This window comes from Pteropus medius, unplaced genomic scaffold (genome assembly GCF_902729225.1).
Source record: "Pteropus medius unplaced genomic scaffold, Ma_sr-lr_union100, whole genome shotgun sequence".
Lineage (NCBI taxonomy): Eukaryota > Metazoa > Chordata > Mammalia > Chiroptera > Pteropodidae > Pteropus > Pteropus medius.
Window position 1 is genome coordinate 10,339,933 of NW_024354499.1, and position 21,137 is coordinate 10,361,069.

The following is a 21,137-nucleotide window of genomic DNA, read 5'->3' on the forward strand; positions in this document are numbered from 1 at the left end:
TTATAATCCCTTTAGTCTCAGATTTAGAGATGTTGACAAGAAAATTGGTTGCAGATTCAAGCTGCCTCAGTCTTTCAGAAGCCTAGGTGTTCTTCCAGGTGTGGTTTGTGAACCACTTCCTCCTCTGAAGATTTCTAGAATTTATTTTGAAATTCCATTTTTTTAAAAAAAATATATTTTCCTTTATTTTTTTTTTAACATTAGAAGTCTGTATTCCTTATGAGTCATAACTCAATAAAATACAATCAATATAGTATTTTATGTTCCAAGAGTTCAGCAGTTATTCTTTCACATATAAAATATTCCGTAATTCTTGAACAAATATTTATTCTGATTATAAATGCTCATTAGGAATACTGTTATCCCTATTACTTTATTTAAATGTCAATGAATATTAGTGTTTTCTTTTTACAAGGTACCATTTCTAACAAGTTTAATAATATTGAAATATGATGTAGTTCTAAATATGTTTGTTTTTTATCACTTCAGGTGGAGGAGGCCCTGGAAGCTGTCAAAAATGCTACAAATGAGCAAGACCTTGCGAACCGTTTTAAAGAATTTGGAAAAGAGATGGTGAAACTTAACTATGTAGCAGCAAGAAGACAACAGGTGGGAAAGATTTTGGAAATGCTAGGGGAGAAAATGTGTGAATTTCAGTAACCTTGTAGCTATCTAGGTCTGACCGATAGATCAGCCGCATCCGCTGGCTCCGATTAGCAGATGCCCTCAGTACCTTGGATCACAAAGGCTGCTTCCTGCTTAGGCTGGTTCTCATACCACTGTGGGCCCTGGAGTACTCTCTGGCCTCTGCCTACCTTGAGGAGGTCACAGGCCACCTGCATCACTTGCGAGAACCCCTGCTGCCAGCCCCACTACCTTCTAACCTTTTGTATACTCTAGGAAATTCTCAGTCAAATCAAAAATATGACACTGTGGTGTGACGCTGTGGTCAGTCTCTAGGCACCACCCCTCTTTGCCTGCCCTTTTTATTTCCTAGCCCTGTAGACACCACCATGCATGTGTACATCCAGGATATGCAGAGTGTGGAGTAAAAGTTTTATGAACAAGAGGAAGAAAACATGAAGAAAATAAGAGGAAAGGCAGAAAGAAAAACGGAGGGAAGAGGGAGAGCGTAGGTGGGTAGTGAGTCACTTTGATGAAGGTGCTGGCCTAGGGTCTTCTCTGCCTCTCCTGGCACCCTCGGTTTTAGCCGGCTTTGTTTGTTTATTAGGTGCCTTCAGAATTTGGTTTCCCTAAAATGTGTTCTTTTTCTTTCTTCCTAGCTAACAAAAACACGTTTGGAAATATGGAAGAGTCAGTTAAAATCCTTTTTACCCATTCTCTAGACTGCTCCCAGAATTCAACATTTCGGGCAATTCTTAGTGATTTTTTCTAGGATTTTCTACGAACAACCAGAAAGTTCCAGTCAACAAATATTTGTTGAGTGTTCACTCTGTGCCTGGCTGAAGCGATGCTGCTGGTACAGACTTGGCCAAGATCTAGTCCCTGTCCCTAGAGAGCTTACAATGGCCTATAACAGGCGCACACACATGATTTTAGTTTGTGATGGCCTTTAAGTATTGTTACCAACAGAATTCTTTGTTCAAGTGGAATCTTGTGTAGTAGCCTCAAATTTAATGTGGGTAGGGGTGAAGTTACCCAGCAGCACAGTTGTGAGATCAGAAAGCTGCTGGCTTTTTAAACAACTGAAAAAGAATACATTGAATCTTGATCTCAGTGAACCAGGGAGAGGCTGGGAATTAAAATAGGAGACAAGGACATTTGGAGTCTTGTAGAGTGTTTGGATTTAATGGTAAGTGAGTCTGTAATATTTGAATAGTTCAATGTTTGGTATCATGTCTCAGATTTACATTTTAATATCCTCTATGTAGCAAAAAGGGAGGCGAGTAGAGTAGAAGAGGGGAAATTAGTTGTAGTTGAGAGGGGGCAGAAGTAGCCTAGGCGAGAAATGGTGATGGTCTCGATGAGTGTGGATCTGTGGGAATGGAGAAGACTATAGGATGTCAAAGTTGACTTTGAAAACAGAACACATAGGACCTGCTATTGAATTGGATGTGTGTGGTTAGGGAGCGACAGCAACCAGTTCTCTTCTGAGCAAATGGGTTGATGGTGGTATATTTACTAAGATCAGGGAGACTGAAAAGGTACTAGAGTTATAAGTAAAGATTGTATATTTAGATACATGGATTTTGAGAAACTTGTGAAATATCTATGTAGAAATGTGAATAGATGAGAGATGTAGGTTGGAGATTGAAACATGAGTCATCAACATGTAGCCGGTTTTAAAATCCATGGGTGAATATATGAGATAGTCACATGAGACGACACATAAATATTATTTATTTTTATTTCATTAACACTTAATTTTTAATTAATTGCTATTTCAGACTTTTTAAAGAAAATTTAGAAAAAGAGCAGAAATGAAAGATATAAAAACCATATCCTACCCTACCACTCAGAAAAAAATGGTACTGATATTTTGGTATTTTGCCTTTCAGTATTTATCTTCATATTTTAACATACTTGCAATCATATTATGCCTAAAATATGCATATTGTGTTTTGTTTTTTCATTTTATATAACTATTATTCATATTATTACTTTCTGGAATCTAATTTTAATATCTATATAAATAGTCCATCAAATGAATGCTTCAGTAGTTTCCTTAACCAATTTTTCATAATTCAACAATTAGATTATTATTATTTTTTTCATGTGGTTAAAGACTGTTTTCTCCAATATCTCTATGGAGAGAATTTTCCACCCATCATCTCTCACGTATTCAGATTTTTTTTTTTCTTATTTCTTTTTTCCTTTTTCTTTTTTTTTAGCAGAGACACTCAGTAATGAAATAGTGGAATTTCTGGGCCAGGTGTTGTGGAGGTTAATAAGGCCCTTTGTTACTGGCCAGGAGAAACCTACCTGCATTGCCTAAATATATGCTAGCATAGAAGTACACTCATATAAATTTGTTGCCTGTTTATCTGTGTTCATCATTAGGGCTAAAAATAAATAATCCCAATTTAGAAATTGTGTTGGCTGGCATAAATCTGTTATTTAAGTAAAGGAGGATAGATGGTTCTGTTATTACTTATTGTCTTGACATCCTAGATAATGAGATATAATTTGCTTGTCTCAGAGTTATTTTGACCCACAAAAAGGAAGATGATTGCCAGGTCATCCATCTATCATATACCAAATGAGCAAATAGGAATAGAAACCTGGTAGTTCAAATACCTTTTAATGACATTTTGAAGGTAGAAGAACATTCTCCCAGAGATACTCACCTGGCAACCCTACACGGCTCTGAGAGAGCAGCACTGCCTTTAACATTTCCAAAAATGATATGAACATTTTCTTAAAATGTCTTTTAAAGCTAAAAATAAAATGATTCCCCAGTGGTATTGTTTTGATATCCAAAACTAGGAAATTCTATCATCTTTGACCTATTCTTTTTTTATTCCCTAAACTCAATGATTGAAGCTGTCGTTAAAGGTAGTTTTAAAAAAATGAACCCTATTCTAAAAATGATGATGAAGTGGCAGTATTGCACTAAGCAAAAATCAGAAGAGTTTGATTTCCCCCGTTTATAATTATAATTGAAAATGGATGTAAGTGGAGTATCAAGAGACTGTAGGTTGGGTTTTTTATCTGCTGATAACTGTCTCTGATCCATATAAGACACTTACCTTGTTGGTGGTTTGGCTTTGCCTTCTTTCAACAATATTTATTGCATGCTTTTTATAGGCCAGATACTGTATTAGTGACTAAAGATCCACTGAGAAGCATGGGCTTAAATAAGTAAATATAATAAAGTATGTTAATTACAAGAGGGAATAGGGTCTGTGGGAGCTGATAGAGAGTTCAGTGAAGGGTGGATTGTAGGCCCTGTCAGATGAAAGGCTAGGGTGGATGAGGGACACTCAGATCTTTCACATAGCAAGAACAATATGCGCTAGGTCCTGGCAGCTAGAAAGAGTGCAAGAGAGAGTAGATGGTTTCTAAAATTCAGAGTGGTTCTCAGAGTCTGTGTCTCTAAGTTCTGTTACAAACAATTCTATGGTAAATGTCATGGATGTGACAGGTTTTGTGTTTTGCACACACAGGAGCTGAAGGACCCTCACTGTCGGGATGAGATGGCAGCCGCCCGAGGGGCCCTGAAGAAGAATGCCACAATGCTGTACACGGCCTCCCAAGCTTTTCTCCGCCACCCAGATGTTGCCGCCACAAGAGCCAACCGAGATTATGTGTTCAAGCAAGTCCAGGAGGCCATTGCTGGCATCTCCAACGCTGCTCAAGCTACCTCGCCCACTGACGAAGCCAAAGGCCACACAGGCATCGGCGAGCTGGCTGCGGCTCTGAACGAGTTTGATGTAAGCGTCCCGGTGATGTACACAGAAGGCTGTACACTTTCATTTAAAAAAATGCATTGGGGGTGAAGGGCCACCACCTAGTATATATTGATTTACCCTCTTGAAGGCTTTTGGTATTAGAATGAATAACAGAATGTTTCTGTTGTTAAGCAAAGTCCTTCAAGGCCCAAAGCTTTTCTAAAAGAAAGGGTTTTTTTGAGCCATATGCTAGTCTGGGGCACATAGCCTAAACCACCAGCAGCAGGGCTTGATGGAGGAGGCAAACGTATCTGCCATCCTGGGCTCTTTAGTGAGTCTGAAGAAGAAAGATATAAGTTCTTTTGAAAGTATTTACACTGGCTATAGATAAGGGGGGCAGGTGAAGGTGAAGGTGAAGGGGGCTAGTTCTGGGATAGGTGGGCATACATCCAGAAAGTTCATGTGTAAGCAGAATGCGGTGGAGTCTGTCAGTTGGCTATCCTTTTTAAGATAAGGGCTGAAATAGCCGTCTGGAATTTAATTCAAAGTTTCAACATAAATTCAGGGACGTGAGCAGCGTTTTGTTGGTGTCTGCCCACCAGCTCTGCTAACTGATTAACTCTTTGTTTCTTCCTCCCACCCTTCAGCCTGCTGTGACTTCATGTAGGACATCTCAGAATTTTTCTCTTGTCACTGTTACTAGAAATATAACTTATTGGCAGAGCCTAGTTAATTTGTCTTTAAAGAAATTAACAGCTATATGTGTGAGGGCTCTATCCCAAGCAAGTAGAAAGCCTCTACACTGTTAACTTCCCTACCCCAGAGGCTGTTTTACGGACAGTTCATCACTTGTAAGGTCCTCTTTATTACTAAAGGGACAAATGCCACAGGCAGCTGAGTAGATTGCACCTCTGTTTTGCCTGGGTGAAGAACTGTCCTTAGTTTCTTTCATTTTAGATCAGTGGCCAACATATTCTGTTGCCCTCTGACCCACATGGATCATGGTCTTCCTCGCATCACCTTCCTGGGCAGTACCCCTGCCAGTCCCACAAATAACCCACATTCTGCACCCACTGTTCCTGGGGGTGTGGCCCAGTGAAGGAAACAGTAGAAGAATGGCTCACTGCCCCTGGGCATGTTCATATCATCAAAGTGGGTTAGAGGGACTCATGTCATTAACACCCCAGGATGACAGCCTTCCTCTCCCCTAGGTCATGGTGTGGGCCCACCTTTGAAAAGATGGAATTTAGTTGAGTTCATCCTATGCTCAGTGAAAGTCTACTTGTGTTGTGAGAGCTGCAAAGATTTATAAATAATCAGTATCTGCTTTCCTCCTGTAGGGAAGATTAGGGAGGTAGGATGTGCTAAATACTCTTTAAGTGGTAGAACACGTTACAGAAATTTATAGAAGAAAAAGAGGTTACTGAACAGCTGTGGAGAAAGATGATGAGCTTGCTTTGGATATGTTGGCATGACTTTTTGACAGAAGATGACTGGCTGGCTGCTAGGAAAGAGGATTAGGACCAAGTGATGTTAAAAGCATAGAGATGGATGATATAGGAATAATTATAATACTTTACATTCAGATAACTCTTTGCAGTTTTCACAGGGCCTCTCCTTTTTCCCTTACTTTTTTAGCTAGTCAAATATATATATATTGAAATTAGATCATATACTATTTTCTGAGTTTTTTTGTAAGAATTAAATATGATAATAAATTTAAAGCATTTAACCCAGAAATAGGGCTTTAGTATGTAATTGTATTGACAGAGTTTCAGGAGACAACTGAATATCCATTGGAACTAATAAGAGAATTCAGTAAGATTATCAATTTTATTTTTTATTTTTTTATTATTTTAATTTTTTAATATGAATTTATTTTCAAGTTATATTTTTTTAAATGAAGAAATGATTTTAATTCCCCCTCCCATCTACCTCCCCACCCCCCCCTCCCCTACTCTCTGGTTCAATTTTAAAATTAAAAACAGAAGTCACTGAATTTTTGTAATGCAAAATGTGTGTGTGTGTGTGTGTGTGTGTGTATATATATATATATAAAATAATGAGAAAAATCATGTTCACAAAATAGACAGTAAAAATGTTTTTTCGCTTTATTTTATTACTTAATTTAATTTTATTTCCTTTTATTTACTAGAAGTAATCCTGACATAGGTGTAGAAGAGCAAAGAAAGAAAATTTTATTGTTTTCTTTCAGGGCAAGTTTTAATTTTTGGTAAACAGTGTCATGATCCCAAATGGAAAACCATTGACCTTGTCAATGTTTATAATATTCGGGCGGTCCAAATAACTATTCTAAAAGGGTTCTTTTGAAACTTGACAGAGTGATGATTCTAGGAAAATTTTCTTTTCCTAGATTAAGAATGGATGAGCCCATATTTTAAGGAAATGAAAAAAAGGTTATGTACTCAGATATTAAAATGTAATATGCTACATTAATTTTTAAAGTATACAGTAGAACAAAACGTGTCCCATCTGTGAAACAGAATAGGAAATTACAATCTCAAATTCAAAATTGTTTCATGAAATGGTGCTTTTTAAAATTAAGAATAGGTAGAATATTTTGTTATCTTTTAACACAGTTGAATTTTTATAATCGTAGTTTATTTTATAATCAAAAGTAAATAATAAAATCTAAGTGAGCACACGGTGATACAGTAGAAATGTAGCAGAGAGGGAACTCTTTTAAAGGACAAACCAGACCCTTCAGCTGCTGCCCCCTTCTGCCCAAGAGAGTGGTGACTCCGGCTTCCATCTTCTGTATCCAGACCACTTTTATCAAAGGAACTTTTACATAAAGTGAAGTTAACAATTAAGTCCTCGCCAGAGTGTTACAAATGACTTTGGATTCATAAAACAAAAGAAAACAAAACAAAACTTAAGGCCATGTGGGGAAAATCTATTAGCAAAACATGTGGACATATTTAAACTCAGCTGTTTTACTACAGTAATATCTTCTCATGCTGGACAAATAAGGCTTTGGGAGGTTAACACATGAATATAGCAACATATTTTGTATAAAACATGGTATATTAACTAATTCCTTAGTTATCATATTGTTATATATATAAACAAGTAATTTTTATTACTTATTACATTAAGTATATTATGTTACCTACGTAATTATATATTCTATTAACTAAGTACATTAATCAAGTAATATTTTATTATTAAATGTATACTGGTTCTTGAGCTATGTAAATGCATAAAGCATTATCTAATGTTTAAAATTTTATTTCTCGGGTTCACAAAAATTAACATGTGAAGCTGTCTAAATTGGCAGTTCATAGACAGTAATTTCATTTGACAGTTCCCTAAAAGCTGTTATTTAAAAAATGCAATTAATTTCAGTACCTTCTCAAAAGTAGTAATGCTAGTAAAGTATTATTAAATATTTCAGGATATAATATAATTAACCAGTTGTAGATTTTTCATCATTGCTGACACTAGGAGACCTAGACAGTCCTTAATGATATTTGAAATTCTTTTACTAAAAATAATATTCCATTTCTCTTTACTGTGTAACAGAATTATACATTTCTGTTCCACAGTTGCATAATGAACACTTTGGTGTTTTTAAATTTCCCAGGCATATTGCTTTGAAATTGATTTAGAATTCACGGGCGTCTGTCTCACATCCTATACGCTATTCTTAGATATTAAACAAATTGATATCACATTGAATGGGAAACTCACTCAAATTTCCTGTGGCTTACTTCTCTGACAATATCCCTTCCTGATGCTTGATTTAATGCCTTCCCAATGTAATGGAGATTTTAAAAAGTAAAGTATCTTTGAGATCCTGAAGTGAAAGGAACTATAGAAACACAAAATATATTTTCATAATTAGCATAGCTAACATTCCCTAATGTTGAATTTGAAGAATATTTTATATTAAGTCATGAGTGTGTCAAACCCAGTTCTATGGGTGGTAGGATGCAGAAGTAGCAGAGAGTTTGATAGTTGATTAAGAACAAGGTGAAAATTAGTACTTTTATATTCATTTGTCTAAATTATAGGATCGATTTCTATCTGGGTATTTATGTTTGTGGCTCAGTGCTTGGTGACCTGTTTTTTGGCACTATTATGTTATCTTCATGAATAGTTGATATGGTGATTTATGAAGCAAAACAATGAAGGAGAAAAACCATTATTTTAACAACTTAAAACTGTCAAGAGCATCTCTTAAAATACAACAGCAAAAAGGTAAATGATTGCTAACTAATGGAAAAATCAGCTTCTGTTTAAAATGTGGCAGCTTGAGATGGTTATTTTTATCTAGTGAAACTACTAAGGGATATTGAAAAAAATTTTAAAAAATCTAATGACTGCTCAGAAGTAAATCATATTATGTCAATTTTGACTGCCAGGAAACTTTCAAGAGTGGAAGAGAGGGAAATTAAAAGTTATTAGTACAGAATATCTTTATTTTAATTAAAGAGATGAGAATATACTATAGCTTGTTTTTTAGAGCTTCTTTTGTAGATGAGGATACTTTAGAAAAATAGAAATTAATACCATTCATGACCCAATCTTTATAATCAATAGCTCTTTCTTTTGTAAGTTAATGTTTTCTTTTAAATCTGACAATAAACATTATCTCACATTCCTCTAACTCTAAGCTTTTTACTTGTGACTCTGCTTCCCTCATTTCTCACTTGCCCTGGGAGTTTACTTGATTAATAATTTTCTTTTTCTTGTCCCTTCAGTTTCTCTTTCTCCTTCTCTTTTTCCATCCCCTCAGCCTATAGAAAATGTATTTCTCTTCTACAAAAAGTGTTAGGCTACCATATTTACCATATTCCCATATTTCACTTTATTTTTAAAGTTCCTTAAGAAGTAGATTCTAGTCCTTGCCTTTCCTTTCTTGGCTGCCGGCTGGCTCCCACCTTTTTCAGCCTTGCCTTCTAACCATACTCCTGCCCCTCCTTTGTGACACTGAAGATCTTTGAATTCAGTTATGAAATCTATGTGCTTTTATTTTCTAGTTCTTAACTCCTTCAACTTTGGAAGCGGCGGGGCGGGGGGAGGGTCAGGGGGACATTTATAATAGCATTAACTATGCTTTTTCTCTATATTATTTCTAACTTGTAAGATTTAAATATCTGTATTTTAGAAGTAGGACAATTTGGTCTCAACCACATTGAGCTGAAATATGTCACCATGACATATCAACTCTATGTAAGTTGTCCTTCCTGCATCTACTTAATTATTCATAACCCCTTTGTATCGTCTTAGGTTTTCTAACTTTTTTTCTTCTTCGTTCTTTAAATATGTTTTCTTGATCTAAATCTCTTGCTAATCTGGTATTCAGTGGATGGAAATGTTGGAATGTGGGGCATTTGAATCACAGGCCAAGGGCATAGTAACAATCTGTATCTGACATGGTTAGGTCCCCTAGGTGAACTGCAATGAAGAGAGAATTGTCCTCTGGGGAGCATTTCCATGCTCCAGTGGTCACTGCCCAGGAGTTATTCCACCCTGTGCTCTTCTTGGGTGTACACAGATAATCTAGGAGCTCTTGTCCAAAAAATGAGGTCAAGCAGCAAGATTTAAGGTGGTAGCAATCATTTCACAGCAGGATCTAGCTCATTTTGGGGACATGGAGAAGAGCTCTCTAGATACCTGACAATAGGATTTGGGATCCGGGGTTGGAATATAGTTGCAGTGGAGAGCTGGAGTGCTAAATAGGTAACTTAGATCAGAAGCCAGAATACATGACCTCAGACTACACTTACTTACGCTGTTTTTCTGTTGTCTTCCTACTCCAAATATCACTCTTATGCCTTTTGAATATTGAGGTAACGATAGGCCCAGATAATGCTCCTGTGGAAGCTCTTGTCCCTTAAGGAGCTACAAACCTGCATTCCAGCTAGCTCAGTGGTTCTTAAATGGATTCCTTGATTGCTGGTCTCGAGAACAAGGACTGCCTCCTTGGAGAAGTAAATTTCCACAGAGCATCTCATTCAGTCCCTTTCTAGTTCTAATCTTCCTTTTTGCTGAAGAAACCAGCATAGTTATTTATCAGAGAGGCTTACTCCAGCCCTCATTTCCTTCTTTGACATTCAGTGAAGTCATTCTGAATGCAGACATCTTGTGAATGCCCATAATCGGTTACAGATATTGTAAATTTCCTGCATATTACATTACATTAGATTGAGGGTGGGTAGAGGAGAGGAGAGAGTCCTGTCAAAACACTTTAAACACACTGATAAGGAAAATGCGAGATGTTGTTAGTCTTCTAGAGAAATTAGCAAGCAGGAGGCCAGATACATAAAAATGAAGACCAGTAAGCAGGACCATTTAGCTTCTGATTCGGATACTAAAGAGATGGAGCAGGCAAATTCAGCAATTTTCTTCCTATCTGAATGCATGCCAATATTTTCAAAGGTTTAACACTGTACAGTTACTATGTCTGTTTTTCTTTAATACTTTAATTAGTACTTCTTAATAATCTCTGCTATATTACTATGAAGTGATTTCTACTTAATGGCCCTGGGAAGTAGCATAGGACATTGGAAAGAACCCAGGGTTTAGATCATGATGTCTGGATCTTACTCCAAGCTCTACAGATAACTAAGAATGTGTGACTTGGGGTTACTGAGATAACATTTCTAGGCCTTGCAATACAGGTTAGCCACAGGATAGCTAAGATCATTCATTTAGAGGTTATAGTTTACTAAGTGAGAAATAAGAATAAAGATGTGCAAAATGTAAAGGAAAAATGCTTAATAAGAAGCTTGCATGAGTGCTGTGTTGTGCACTTACGTACCTAGTATGGACCTAGTATATTGTATGTATCCTGGGGATGAGGTTAGGGAGAATGAAATCATAGAAGAATTTCTGGAGTAGAAAGTGCATGAGTAGGAATTAACATGATGAAGTGTGAATGGGAGTGTTTCTCAGGTTGAAAGAACATCATGCATATAAAAGTCTGGTGGGTAAAAAGTGCATAAATTATTCATCCCCGGGATGGAGCCCAGGGCATGAGAAAAAAATCAGGCTAAGTGGTTGAGCTGGAGGCCGATCTTATCCTCGTGGGCCTCCCAAGGAGGCTTCAACCAGAGGGCATTAGAAAGTTGCTGGTGATAAAAGCAGGGAAATGCACGGCCAGATTTCTGTTTTTAAAAGATCTCTCTGGCTGCAGGGTGGCAAATAAATGCGAAAGGGACAAAGCCACAGGACAGTGAGAGTGATCAGCGTTGAGACATGAATGTCTGAAGTTGCAGGAATGGGAAGAAGTGGATGAATTTGAACCATATTGAGGGAGTAGAATCAATAGGCCTTGAGGACCGTACTTTTTATTCTTATATAGCAAAAATTAGAGTTTTGTACAGTGAGCTTTAGTTAATAAGACCAAACATTTTTATAATTCCAAATATGAAATCTTAGAACTTTCGGTCCTTTGTAGGAAATTAATTTTTTTGCATGATATAACTTTCTTGTATTGATATTTTTTTAGGTTTTTGATTCACTTACATAACCACCAATTTGATTATTAAATGCCTAGTAATTTATGCAGTTATATATTTTGAACATTCTTAATCCAAATTCTACAACATCTAGGATTTTTCTAATTTAGTTTAAGCTGTTTCTGTTTATTTGAGCTTCTATTAGTATGTGCTTAGTATACTCATTTTACTTAATGTCTTAAAAACAACAACAAAATCTTTTAAACACACTTTTTTCAAAAAGCAGAGACAGATTTTCCAGTTTGGTAGGATGTAGAATCAATAACTAGGGGTTAGTAGAGCCCAACAATTCTCAGCTCTTCACCATATCTTCTCCTAATGGACTGCCTTCTGAATCTATATGTTCCTTTTGCATTCTTGCAAAAGAAACTCATTGAAATTACCTTTTAATCCCTTCTAGCGGGAAACAAGCAGTGGTGTTATAACATTCTTTATCTTATAGTGACATCTGGTGGCCAAACAGAACATTAAAAAACTCCAGTAGGTGTCTATACCTGTAAACGTAGTACAACAGTAAGTATATATATATATATATATATATATTATGGGCTCAAACCCAGGTGGTACAAATATGGACAGGGTGTAATCTGCCTTTAGAGAATTTTAGTCTGCTTATATAAGCCTTTTGTATACTAATGTTATGCAATGAAAGTCACGTTAATCCTTTTTGGAAATTTTTATAGCCCTGGGAAGGTGCTAAAGATGAATGCAGATGCAGATGAGTTTGTAGGAAGAGGGGAAACTCAAGGTAGGATAGAGAGTTGAGGGTGATTCTGCTGGCCCAGTGGAAACTGGGTAGCCAGCATCTGGGACAGTGAATTCTTCACTGCTTCCTGAGCCGGGCTATATCCCTCTAGGACCTGTTTATCTAGTATCATCATTTATTGTCCAGAAATCTTATTCTGGGATATTGTCACCCCCCATATCTTCTTACTTTTAAACAGCGTCAGCTGTTTAAGGTGTTATAATCCTAGGAGTATTTTCTGATAGTGTCATAATTATTCCAAGGAAATATCCCAGAACAATTTAATTTTCTATATTTCAGTCAGTAAATGTGGAGCTAAAAACAAATCATTAAGCAAATAACAGAATAAGATTTGAAATATTTTTTAAAATTGCAATCAAATCCTCATTTGTTTGCCTCCCTGTTGTCATTAATCAAAATTATTACCTTTCCAATCTTGTATTATTTCCTTTCACAAGGGGAAATATAGGAACCTATATATTTCCTTATGAGGATAATTTTTTCCTTTGAGAATATTTACATATTCTCTGGGCCTAAGTTTATTTTTATTTCAAATGATAAATATTAAATATACCTGGATACTGATATAATTATCACATGTGATAATCATATGTCAATATCACATGTTGTCAATTGATATATGGATATCTAAACTGTCTAAATGTGTGATGGCAAATATCATTTTGATTATCATTTATTTATTAGTCATACTTTAAAATTTGGAACCAAATAAGTCCTTTTATCTAGTGATCTATTTACTGGTGAAAAGTGCAGTTTATTTAAAATGTTTACCTCTTTAGTATTACTTTCTTTCCTGATTTCTTATATTAGAAGTACTTGTCTTTTCTTGGCTTCCAGGATTGTATCTTCCCCTTCTCATGTGCTCCTCATGGTACAGTACTGCAGATGTACTTGGTACTCATTTATAAGGTTTAGTTTGATTTAGTGGTGAAGTTAACACAAATACATGTTTTTTTGCCATTACACACACGCCAGCACTTTTATACACTGGCTCTACACAAAACTCCCTTTACCCCGTTTCCTGTCAACCCCAAAAAAAGACTCTTTATTTGAATTTCTCATCAACCAAAACTCCTTTAACATACTTCCATAACTTTATCTCCAGCAGCATATTCTAGAAACTTTACTATAAGTTGTTGAGTCCCATTGTTCATTTCCCTAATATATATAATCAGAAAAAAACCAGAATATGTTCTCTGATGTTGTTTTGTTCTGATGGCACACATTCAACGAGCTAAGGCTACAGGGACACGGTTATCCACAGAGGTACACATGGCAGTACAATTGTCAGGCAGCTGAGTAACTGAGGCATAACTGAGTCCTGTACCGTCCTGGTCAGCTGAGTAACTGAGGCATAACTGAGTCCTGTACCGTCCTGGTCAGCTGAGTAACTGAGGCATAACTGAGTCCTGTGCTGTCCTGTAAGTGTACAAACAGGATGGCATGGTGCAGGGCAAATAAAATGAGCTTGTGTTTGAATCCAACCACATTCCTCTATGCCTCTGTTTCTTTATCTATAAAATGGGGTAATAATGTTGACTCCCAAGTTTGTGATGAAAATTTATGAGATAAACATTCATAGATGCCTAATATGTGGTAGACACTCATAAATGCTAGTTGTTTTTTCCTCCCTCTCAATATCTTCTATCCAAAGTCATGAAGCTATTCCCTCGAAAAGTCTTAGGGAACAGTTCCTGGTGGAAAAGGTGATAATGCCACTTGACAGTAGCTGTAGATTCAATAATGCCATATGCTCTCCCTTGACCTTATCTACACCCTAGTGCAGAATAGCTGCCAAAAAAGTTTTGGCCAGAGAATAAGCAATCTTTAGAGGTAGGCAATTCTACATCATGGGGGCAGAGGGTGGAGAATCTCAAGCAGAGATTAAATTACCACTTGGCTTAGGGCTGAATCTTAAAATGAGAACGCACAAGTCCAGTGCTAACACGAAGTGTGTAAGCTTATACATTGTGTTATTTGGGAATTCTCATTGCTTTACTAGCATCTGATGCAGTGAAAACCACCCTTATCTTCACATTTTATATCACATTTCTTCAAATTTAGTGGTCTCCAATGATTTCTTATACCTGGAAGGAAGAGGAGGGACTGACAGAAAGGGATGGGACAAAGGATGAAATGATGGCATAGGTTGGTGTTCCTGCTCCAACCAGGAACCACATGGTAATGGAATTTATCATTATTTTTTTAAACAACATATTCTACACAAATGATATCTTTCTATTCACAGTTAATTAGTAAGACGTGACACTTACATTTTATGAGTCTAATTAAAAGATAAGGAAAAATAAAATGGCATGAAAAGGCATTGTTAGGTCCTACATTTGATTGATGCTTAGTTTTTCTATCATTAATATTCTCTTGAAAACTTCCAGGATCAAACTGCTAAGTCGTGACGAGGAGCAGGACTTCCCCACGTTCTAGGTGGAGGGCGGGTTCATATTTCCTAGACCAGAACATACACCTATAAGTCAAAGGGAATTTCTAATATCTGAGCGATCAGAACATCAAAGATTACTAGCATTAAAAGTCTCCTCGTTACCGTCTAGTCCTTATGATCCAATTTATAAAACAGGAAGTGATGTCCAGAGAGATCAAACATTTTGCTGAGAATCACACAAATAATTGTTCTCATAACGAAAGTAAGAATACAAGTCTTCCAATCTCAATAGTGTTGAAAAGAGTGGTGAAAAAGGTGTTATCTTCTGAATCTCTATTAACTCCCTAAGGATACTCCTAAATAATCATGCAATCTGAGTAAGAGAATGTGCCTGCTATGCAGATGCAGCTTCAAGACGGGTCCTGTCTTACTCCCAACCAGTTTCCCTCTCCTAAAACTGTTCTGTGAAGAAATTCAAGAGCTGACACTGCTTATTTCCCAGGTCTCTGTTTTAATTGGTCCTTTGAAAGGACCAGAAACATATATGTGCATCATTATGTATGAGAATATCTTACCGTCATCTTCTATAATCTTAATTGTGCTTCTTAAGCTTCTTCTGATCACTGAGGGCTACACTGGTGGTCATCTTGGTATTATTTTCTTCCCTTCATTCTTTTTTGTCTCATATTGTCACTAAAGATGTCTTTCTAAAAACCAGAAGTGTCCCTGCCTCTCTTCTGCTCTGCTTACACAGAACAGAGTTTAAACTTCTTTCCAGTGTCCTATTTATTACAGGATCAACTGTTATGTATGAGGCTGGAAGCCGAGGAGGCTATTGGTCCTTGTATTTCCAGTGAGACTGTCTTGGTTACCTCTTGGCTTTTCCTGGTGCTTGAACAGGTCTGTAGGCTTCCATTCCATTCCATCTCATCCCATCCCATCCCATCCCATCCCATCCCATAAGTAGCATGGGTCTGATGTGGCCATATAGGTTTATTGTGAGAATTAATGAAAGTGTATACAGAAACACTTTGTAGAATGAGATAGCTGACAGACACTACATAAATGTTAGCCATGGTGCTGGTGTGAAATAGATGCTTTCCTCTTATTTTTGCACTAATTTTTTTTTTTTTTTTTTTGCCGTGTTTTTTTTTCTTTTTGGAAAATAATCTAAACCCTTTTGGTTAAAAGTTAGAGATATTAAATTTCAAAAGTTGTTACTTTAACAAAGTTTATATTGTAAAATTAATAAATATTAACCAACCCCTCAAAGTGGACTCTACAGTTTTAGATATTTACCATCAAAAATAAGTAATGTATAGTGGTCAGATTGTCACATACTTCAAAAAGTAAATAAAAGATTCATTATTGGTGAATATGATGCTAGGAAATAAGTATAAATTGTTGTGTATCAGCTTTTGGCCCAAAACCTTCAAAAAAATTGTTTCCCAAATCATTACCAGTAACTTTGGTTTACTGTTTGTTTTGCTCATGTCAGCAATGCTAATTCGGCAGTTTGTTCTTTGTTGTCATTTTAAATCTATTATGCTTTTTGTTTAATGATTATCCATTTATAATTATGCAAATACCAGTAGTACATAGATGAATTTTATCAGCAAATAATTGCTACATGTTATAAAATAGTCATCCTCTTCTGACCACTGTTTACATTCCTAGGTAAGCAGTAAGTCATTTAAAATCTGCACTCAGAAAGGGCGTCCATCTGTGTGCAGGATGGGCTGGAGCAAAGTGGAGAGATCCTTTGTGAATCTTTAGCAACTTTCCATCTCTGTGCCCTACTTAATTAAGCTTTGCACAACCTCATAAATTGTAGTAAGGAAAGGCCAATTTTCTCATCAGTTAACTGCTTCCAGACTGGAGTAGAACACTAGGAGATAAATAACTATTGCAAAATCACTCATACTCTTACTAGTTTAAACACATACAGTTCAGACCTGCTGCCAGATACTGCAGGCCTTATACAGGCTGCCATGTGCAGAACCGAGACAAGTGGTGAGAGAGAGAGCTGAAGCAGTAATTCTTATATTGAGTGGGACATTGGAGAGGGCAGAGGGTGGATGATTGTAAGGTAGAGCAAGGAGTCTCATTGGAAAAAGAACACAGCAATATAGATAAAGTGAAAGCACCTAAGGGAACCAAGATGAGCATTCTAACAATTAGTGCTGCACACTGAGGTAGATAATGTTCATTTAGGCAAGAAAGTTAATAGAGCCGCACTTCTGTAGGTGGCAGATTGCTCAAAAGTAACAATATTCTGTTTTACAGGCAATCTCTGGTCTATGACTTTCCACATGGAGTTTTCATGAATAGTAAAAAGAAGTAGCAGATGCCCATGTTTTTCATGTTTTAATTCACTTTTTTTTTTTTTTTTGGAAATACGTCCCATTTAAAAAATTTATTTTGTGGTAGCAGTTTTACTTCTGGTGCCTAACATTGCCTGGTGCACAGTAAGCTCTCAATGATCATTTGTTGAATGAAAGAATGAATGGATGATAGTATTTCTAGAAAGCAGATGAGGCAAAATGAACCAGTCAGTTTTAGTTACAATTGCTGTCAAACCTATTTATGTTTAAGGAAGAAGAAAAGAAATGATAGTGCAAAATCAATGATGATGATGATGATGATAATTAACAATAATAATAATATCACGTATCTTTGAGCTTGCTATGTGCTTTAGCCCTTAGGTTTAAATCCATATATTTTTATCTTGGATTTCGATGAACTTAAATAAAAGTCATTGAACCATCTGCCTTCGAAAGTGGCTACTTCTGTAGGTTTAGCTTGTCAAATAATTCCTGTCAGGCTAAGGCATCTCCTTCTTTAAACTACTTCTTTCTCCAAGGTAATATTTCATGAGTATTTTGTTTCATATTTTATCCTACCTCTGACCATTGCATCTCCCATCTCCTTGGCTTCCTACTCTTTCCTACCACCTAAATGTGGCTTTTCCCTAGAGATCAGTCCTTCACCCCATTCGATTCTCACTAAAGGGCTTTGTTTGTTGGGGGCCCATGTTCTCCACATCTGTTTCTTTGGTCTCAGCCATCTGTCCCGAGGTCTAGATCTGTGTCCAACTGTATCTGTGACATGCTAATTTAGATGACTTCTAAGCATTTAACAAGTTCTTAAACTAAATCTAGTGTTTTTCTCTTGTCAAGGCTAACTTTGTTCTACTTTTATTTTTTGTTTCGGCTCAAGGAACGACCTTTTTGAATGTAGCCATGCAATCTAAAAACAGAGTCTTATCTACTTTCCTCTCCACTTAATCTTGAAATCCTATGAATTCAGGTCCTTTTATAACTCATCATTTGGTCCTCTCACCTTTGTCTTCATGACCACTGGTTTATTCAGGCCCTTATTTTTTGTCTGGATCATTGCAATTACTTCCTAACTGGTTGCCCTGCCCGCCTCCCAAATTCTCCCCCCGATATTCTATTATCTCTGTCAGTCTGGCTTTTCCAAAATGCATATCAGATATTATGGATTATTTACCAGTGAAATTCCATCATCAGGATAAGCTTTAAAGTTCTCAACATGATATCACATCATTTCAGTAGGCCCCTGACTACCTCTCTTTTCTCTTATCCTCATTTCTCTCACCTTTCATTTTATGTCCTGCCATAATTAACTATCCATTATTCTTAAGACATATGATTGCTGTTTCATTCACACGTTGCCTGTTGTCTGAACATCCTTCACTCTTTTTCTTTTTATCTAATAAATTTATATTCATCCTTACTGAGGTAGCTTATTTTTTTAAACCTTCCCTAATTCTCCCAATAACTAAACCACAATTCCTTTTGTGCATATTGATATTAAAAATATTATTCTGTTCTCAGTTTCTCACTCTCCAATGTGAGCATAGGGAGGAGAGACCAGGTCTCACACATACCCTTATCTGTGTGGTTAGTGCATAGACATAAACGAAATCTTTATTGAATGAATACATAAATGAATTTGCTCCCTCTTCTGATCTAGGCGACTATTTAGTTTATTCACCCATAATTTATTCTCAGCATTCTGTACTGTTGCCATATCCCATATCAACTTCTCTACCATAAACATTCCTCGAGTTCATGAATATTCTGTTATGTTCCGTTGGGCATCCATTATCTTCTTGGTTGGGTTAACCCTTCACAGGTGTTATACAAAATGTTATACCAAAAAAACCTGTGTAATTTAAATCAACGTCAATAGATGCACATCAAAATTCAGAGTTCAAAAGAGAACATGATATCTTCATTAAGCACAAAGAATACTTTTTCAAGTCATGCTATGTTTTTCGAAAAGCAATTAATATATTGTACATTATTCCTGTGAGACACAAACTATTTCTTTCCCACCTTAATTTGCCTATTTAAAAATAGATGGAAAAAGGTAAATGAGTTTATACTCAAGGTGTATGCATTTCCCTTGTGGCCAGTGAACCAATTTCCTTTTCATATTTGCAGACTATTGATAGAATTATTCTTTCATCAGACATGAAATTTGAGTGTGTAACCAGTTTGTGGAAATCACTTAGTCATTTATTAGGTTGATAACAGCAATTAAGTCATAATTGCTTCTGAGAAGTATAAATTGTCTTTCTGTTTTAAGTAGATCATTTAGCATTCCAAACCACAGACATAGAGTATAAATAACTTCTGGGATAAAAAATTTGTTTCTCCTATTATAAAACATAAAAAAAAATTTCAACCATTGATAATCCAGTGACTAATTATTCAGTTGCTGGATTATTGAGCTCATGCCGTATCTTTATTTTCCCCCCTGACTGCTTACCTTTTTACTCTTTTTTTTTTCTAATGTGCAATTCTTTATTAGAAACAACATTACCTTTTTTTACTCTTTAATGATGTAACGAGGAGAAAAATTTTAGTTAGAACTGTAACACATTGGTAGGCCCACTTTTTTTCAACTATTTAAAAATGTAAAAACTTGTAAAGCACATAAAAATGAATAGAGGCCTAATTTGGTCCATGAGCCATTGTTTACCAGTTTTGGTTTAATCAAATCTTCCTATGAGACTTTGAAATATCTATGGGGTTTTTATTTCTCTGACACTTGCTTTAAATAGTCCTCCTCTCTCCACCTATATACACTATGTACTTAAATGCACACATTGCAAATGCCTGTTGGTTTAGCTTACACTGTATGGAAATGTAAAATACTTTTTTTTTTTTTTTAAATCAAGATCAAGGATTTTATAGTGGTAGTACACCAACCAGAGAATTTGGCTGCCTCAGCTAGTCCGCCTCACACTGAAAGCAGAACTAACATTTGTCATCATGATAGGTGCTGTGCCCACTCTGATAATTCTGCATCTCAAGCTCACTGAGCCACATCAAATAGCACTGTCTACCAAAATGTGCATCCCTAACTGTATATTAATCTGCAGATACTAAATTCACTGTGGTGCTCTGTTGTGCTCCAGAAGCCTTTTGATAAAATTTGGAAAATGAATATTTTTGTTCATAAACTCTAAATCTGCTATCAGCAAATATTTATCAACTACTTATATGAGAAGCACTCAGCTGGATGCAGTAAAATAATACCAAAGTGTAGGAAAACATTTTAATTGATGATTTCATCTCTCTCTCTCTCTCTCTCTCTCTCACACACACACACACACACACACACACACATACACGCACACGCACACTCATACACATACCACTAACAACGTGTGGTCATGCTGGACAAGAGCTGAATAGGTAAGCTGAATGATAGGTTATGAGGAGTTCAATAATGGAACCTAAAGGAGAGAGCCTTTTTACAGAGTTGAAGATAGTCAACCCTGAGTAGGCTCAATGTGGGCTTCCGAGAAGCAGCAGGGAGGAAGGTACTGAAATATTCAGTAGAGAAGAACTAATACCACAGTAACACATGAAGCTTCCTGGGGTGGGGTGAGGCAGTCAGAGACCACTTTGACTGGAACCAGGGCTTCGTGTAGAGTCTGGGGAGATAGAGTTTGAGGGACAGAGGCTGGTGCCAGATTACTGAGAATCTTCAAGGCCAGAGGTCTTAAATATGAAATGAATGGATGTGAGTTTCTGTTTCTTTAGGCTATACTTGCTAAAAATGGCATCTCCATCCTGAGAGTTGGATGAAAA

General features: G+C 36.4%; 1 protein-coding gene across 2 annotated transcripts in view; it reads left to right on the forward strand.

Moving 5' to 3' along the window:
- Positions 1-21,137, forward strand: part of CTNNA2 (catenin alpha 2) — a 990,025-nt gene that overhangs the window by 302,469 nt on the left and 666,419 nt on the right. For both annotated transcript variants that reach the window (XM_039852490.1, XM_039852491.1), the window contains exons 5-6: positions 490-609; positions 4,128-4,394. In XM_039852490.1, coding sequence (XP_039708424.1) covers positions 490-609; positions 4,128-4,394 — 387 coding nt within the window. The remainder of the gene's footprint in view (positions 1-489; positions 610-4,127; positions 4,395-21,137) is intronic.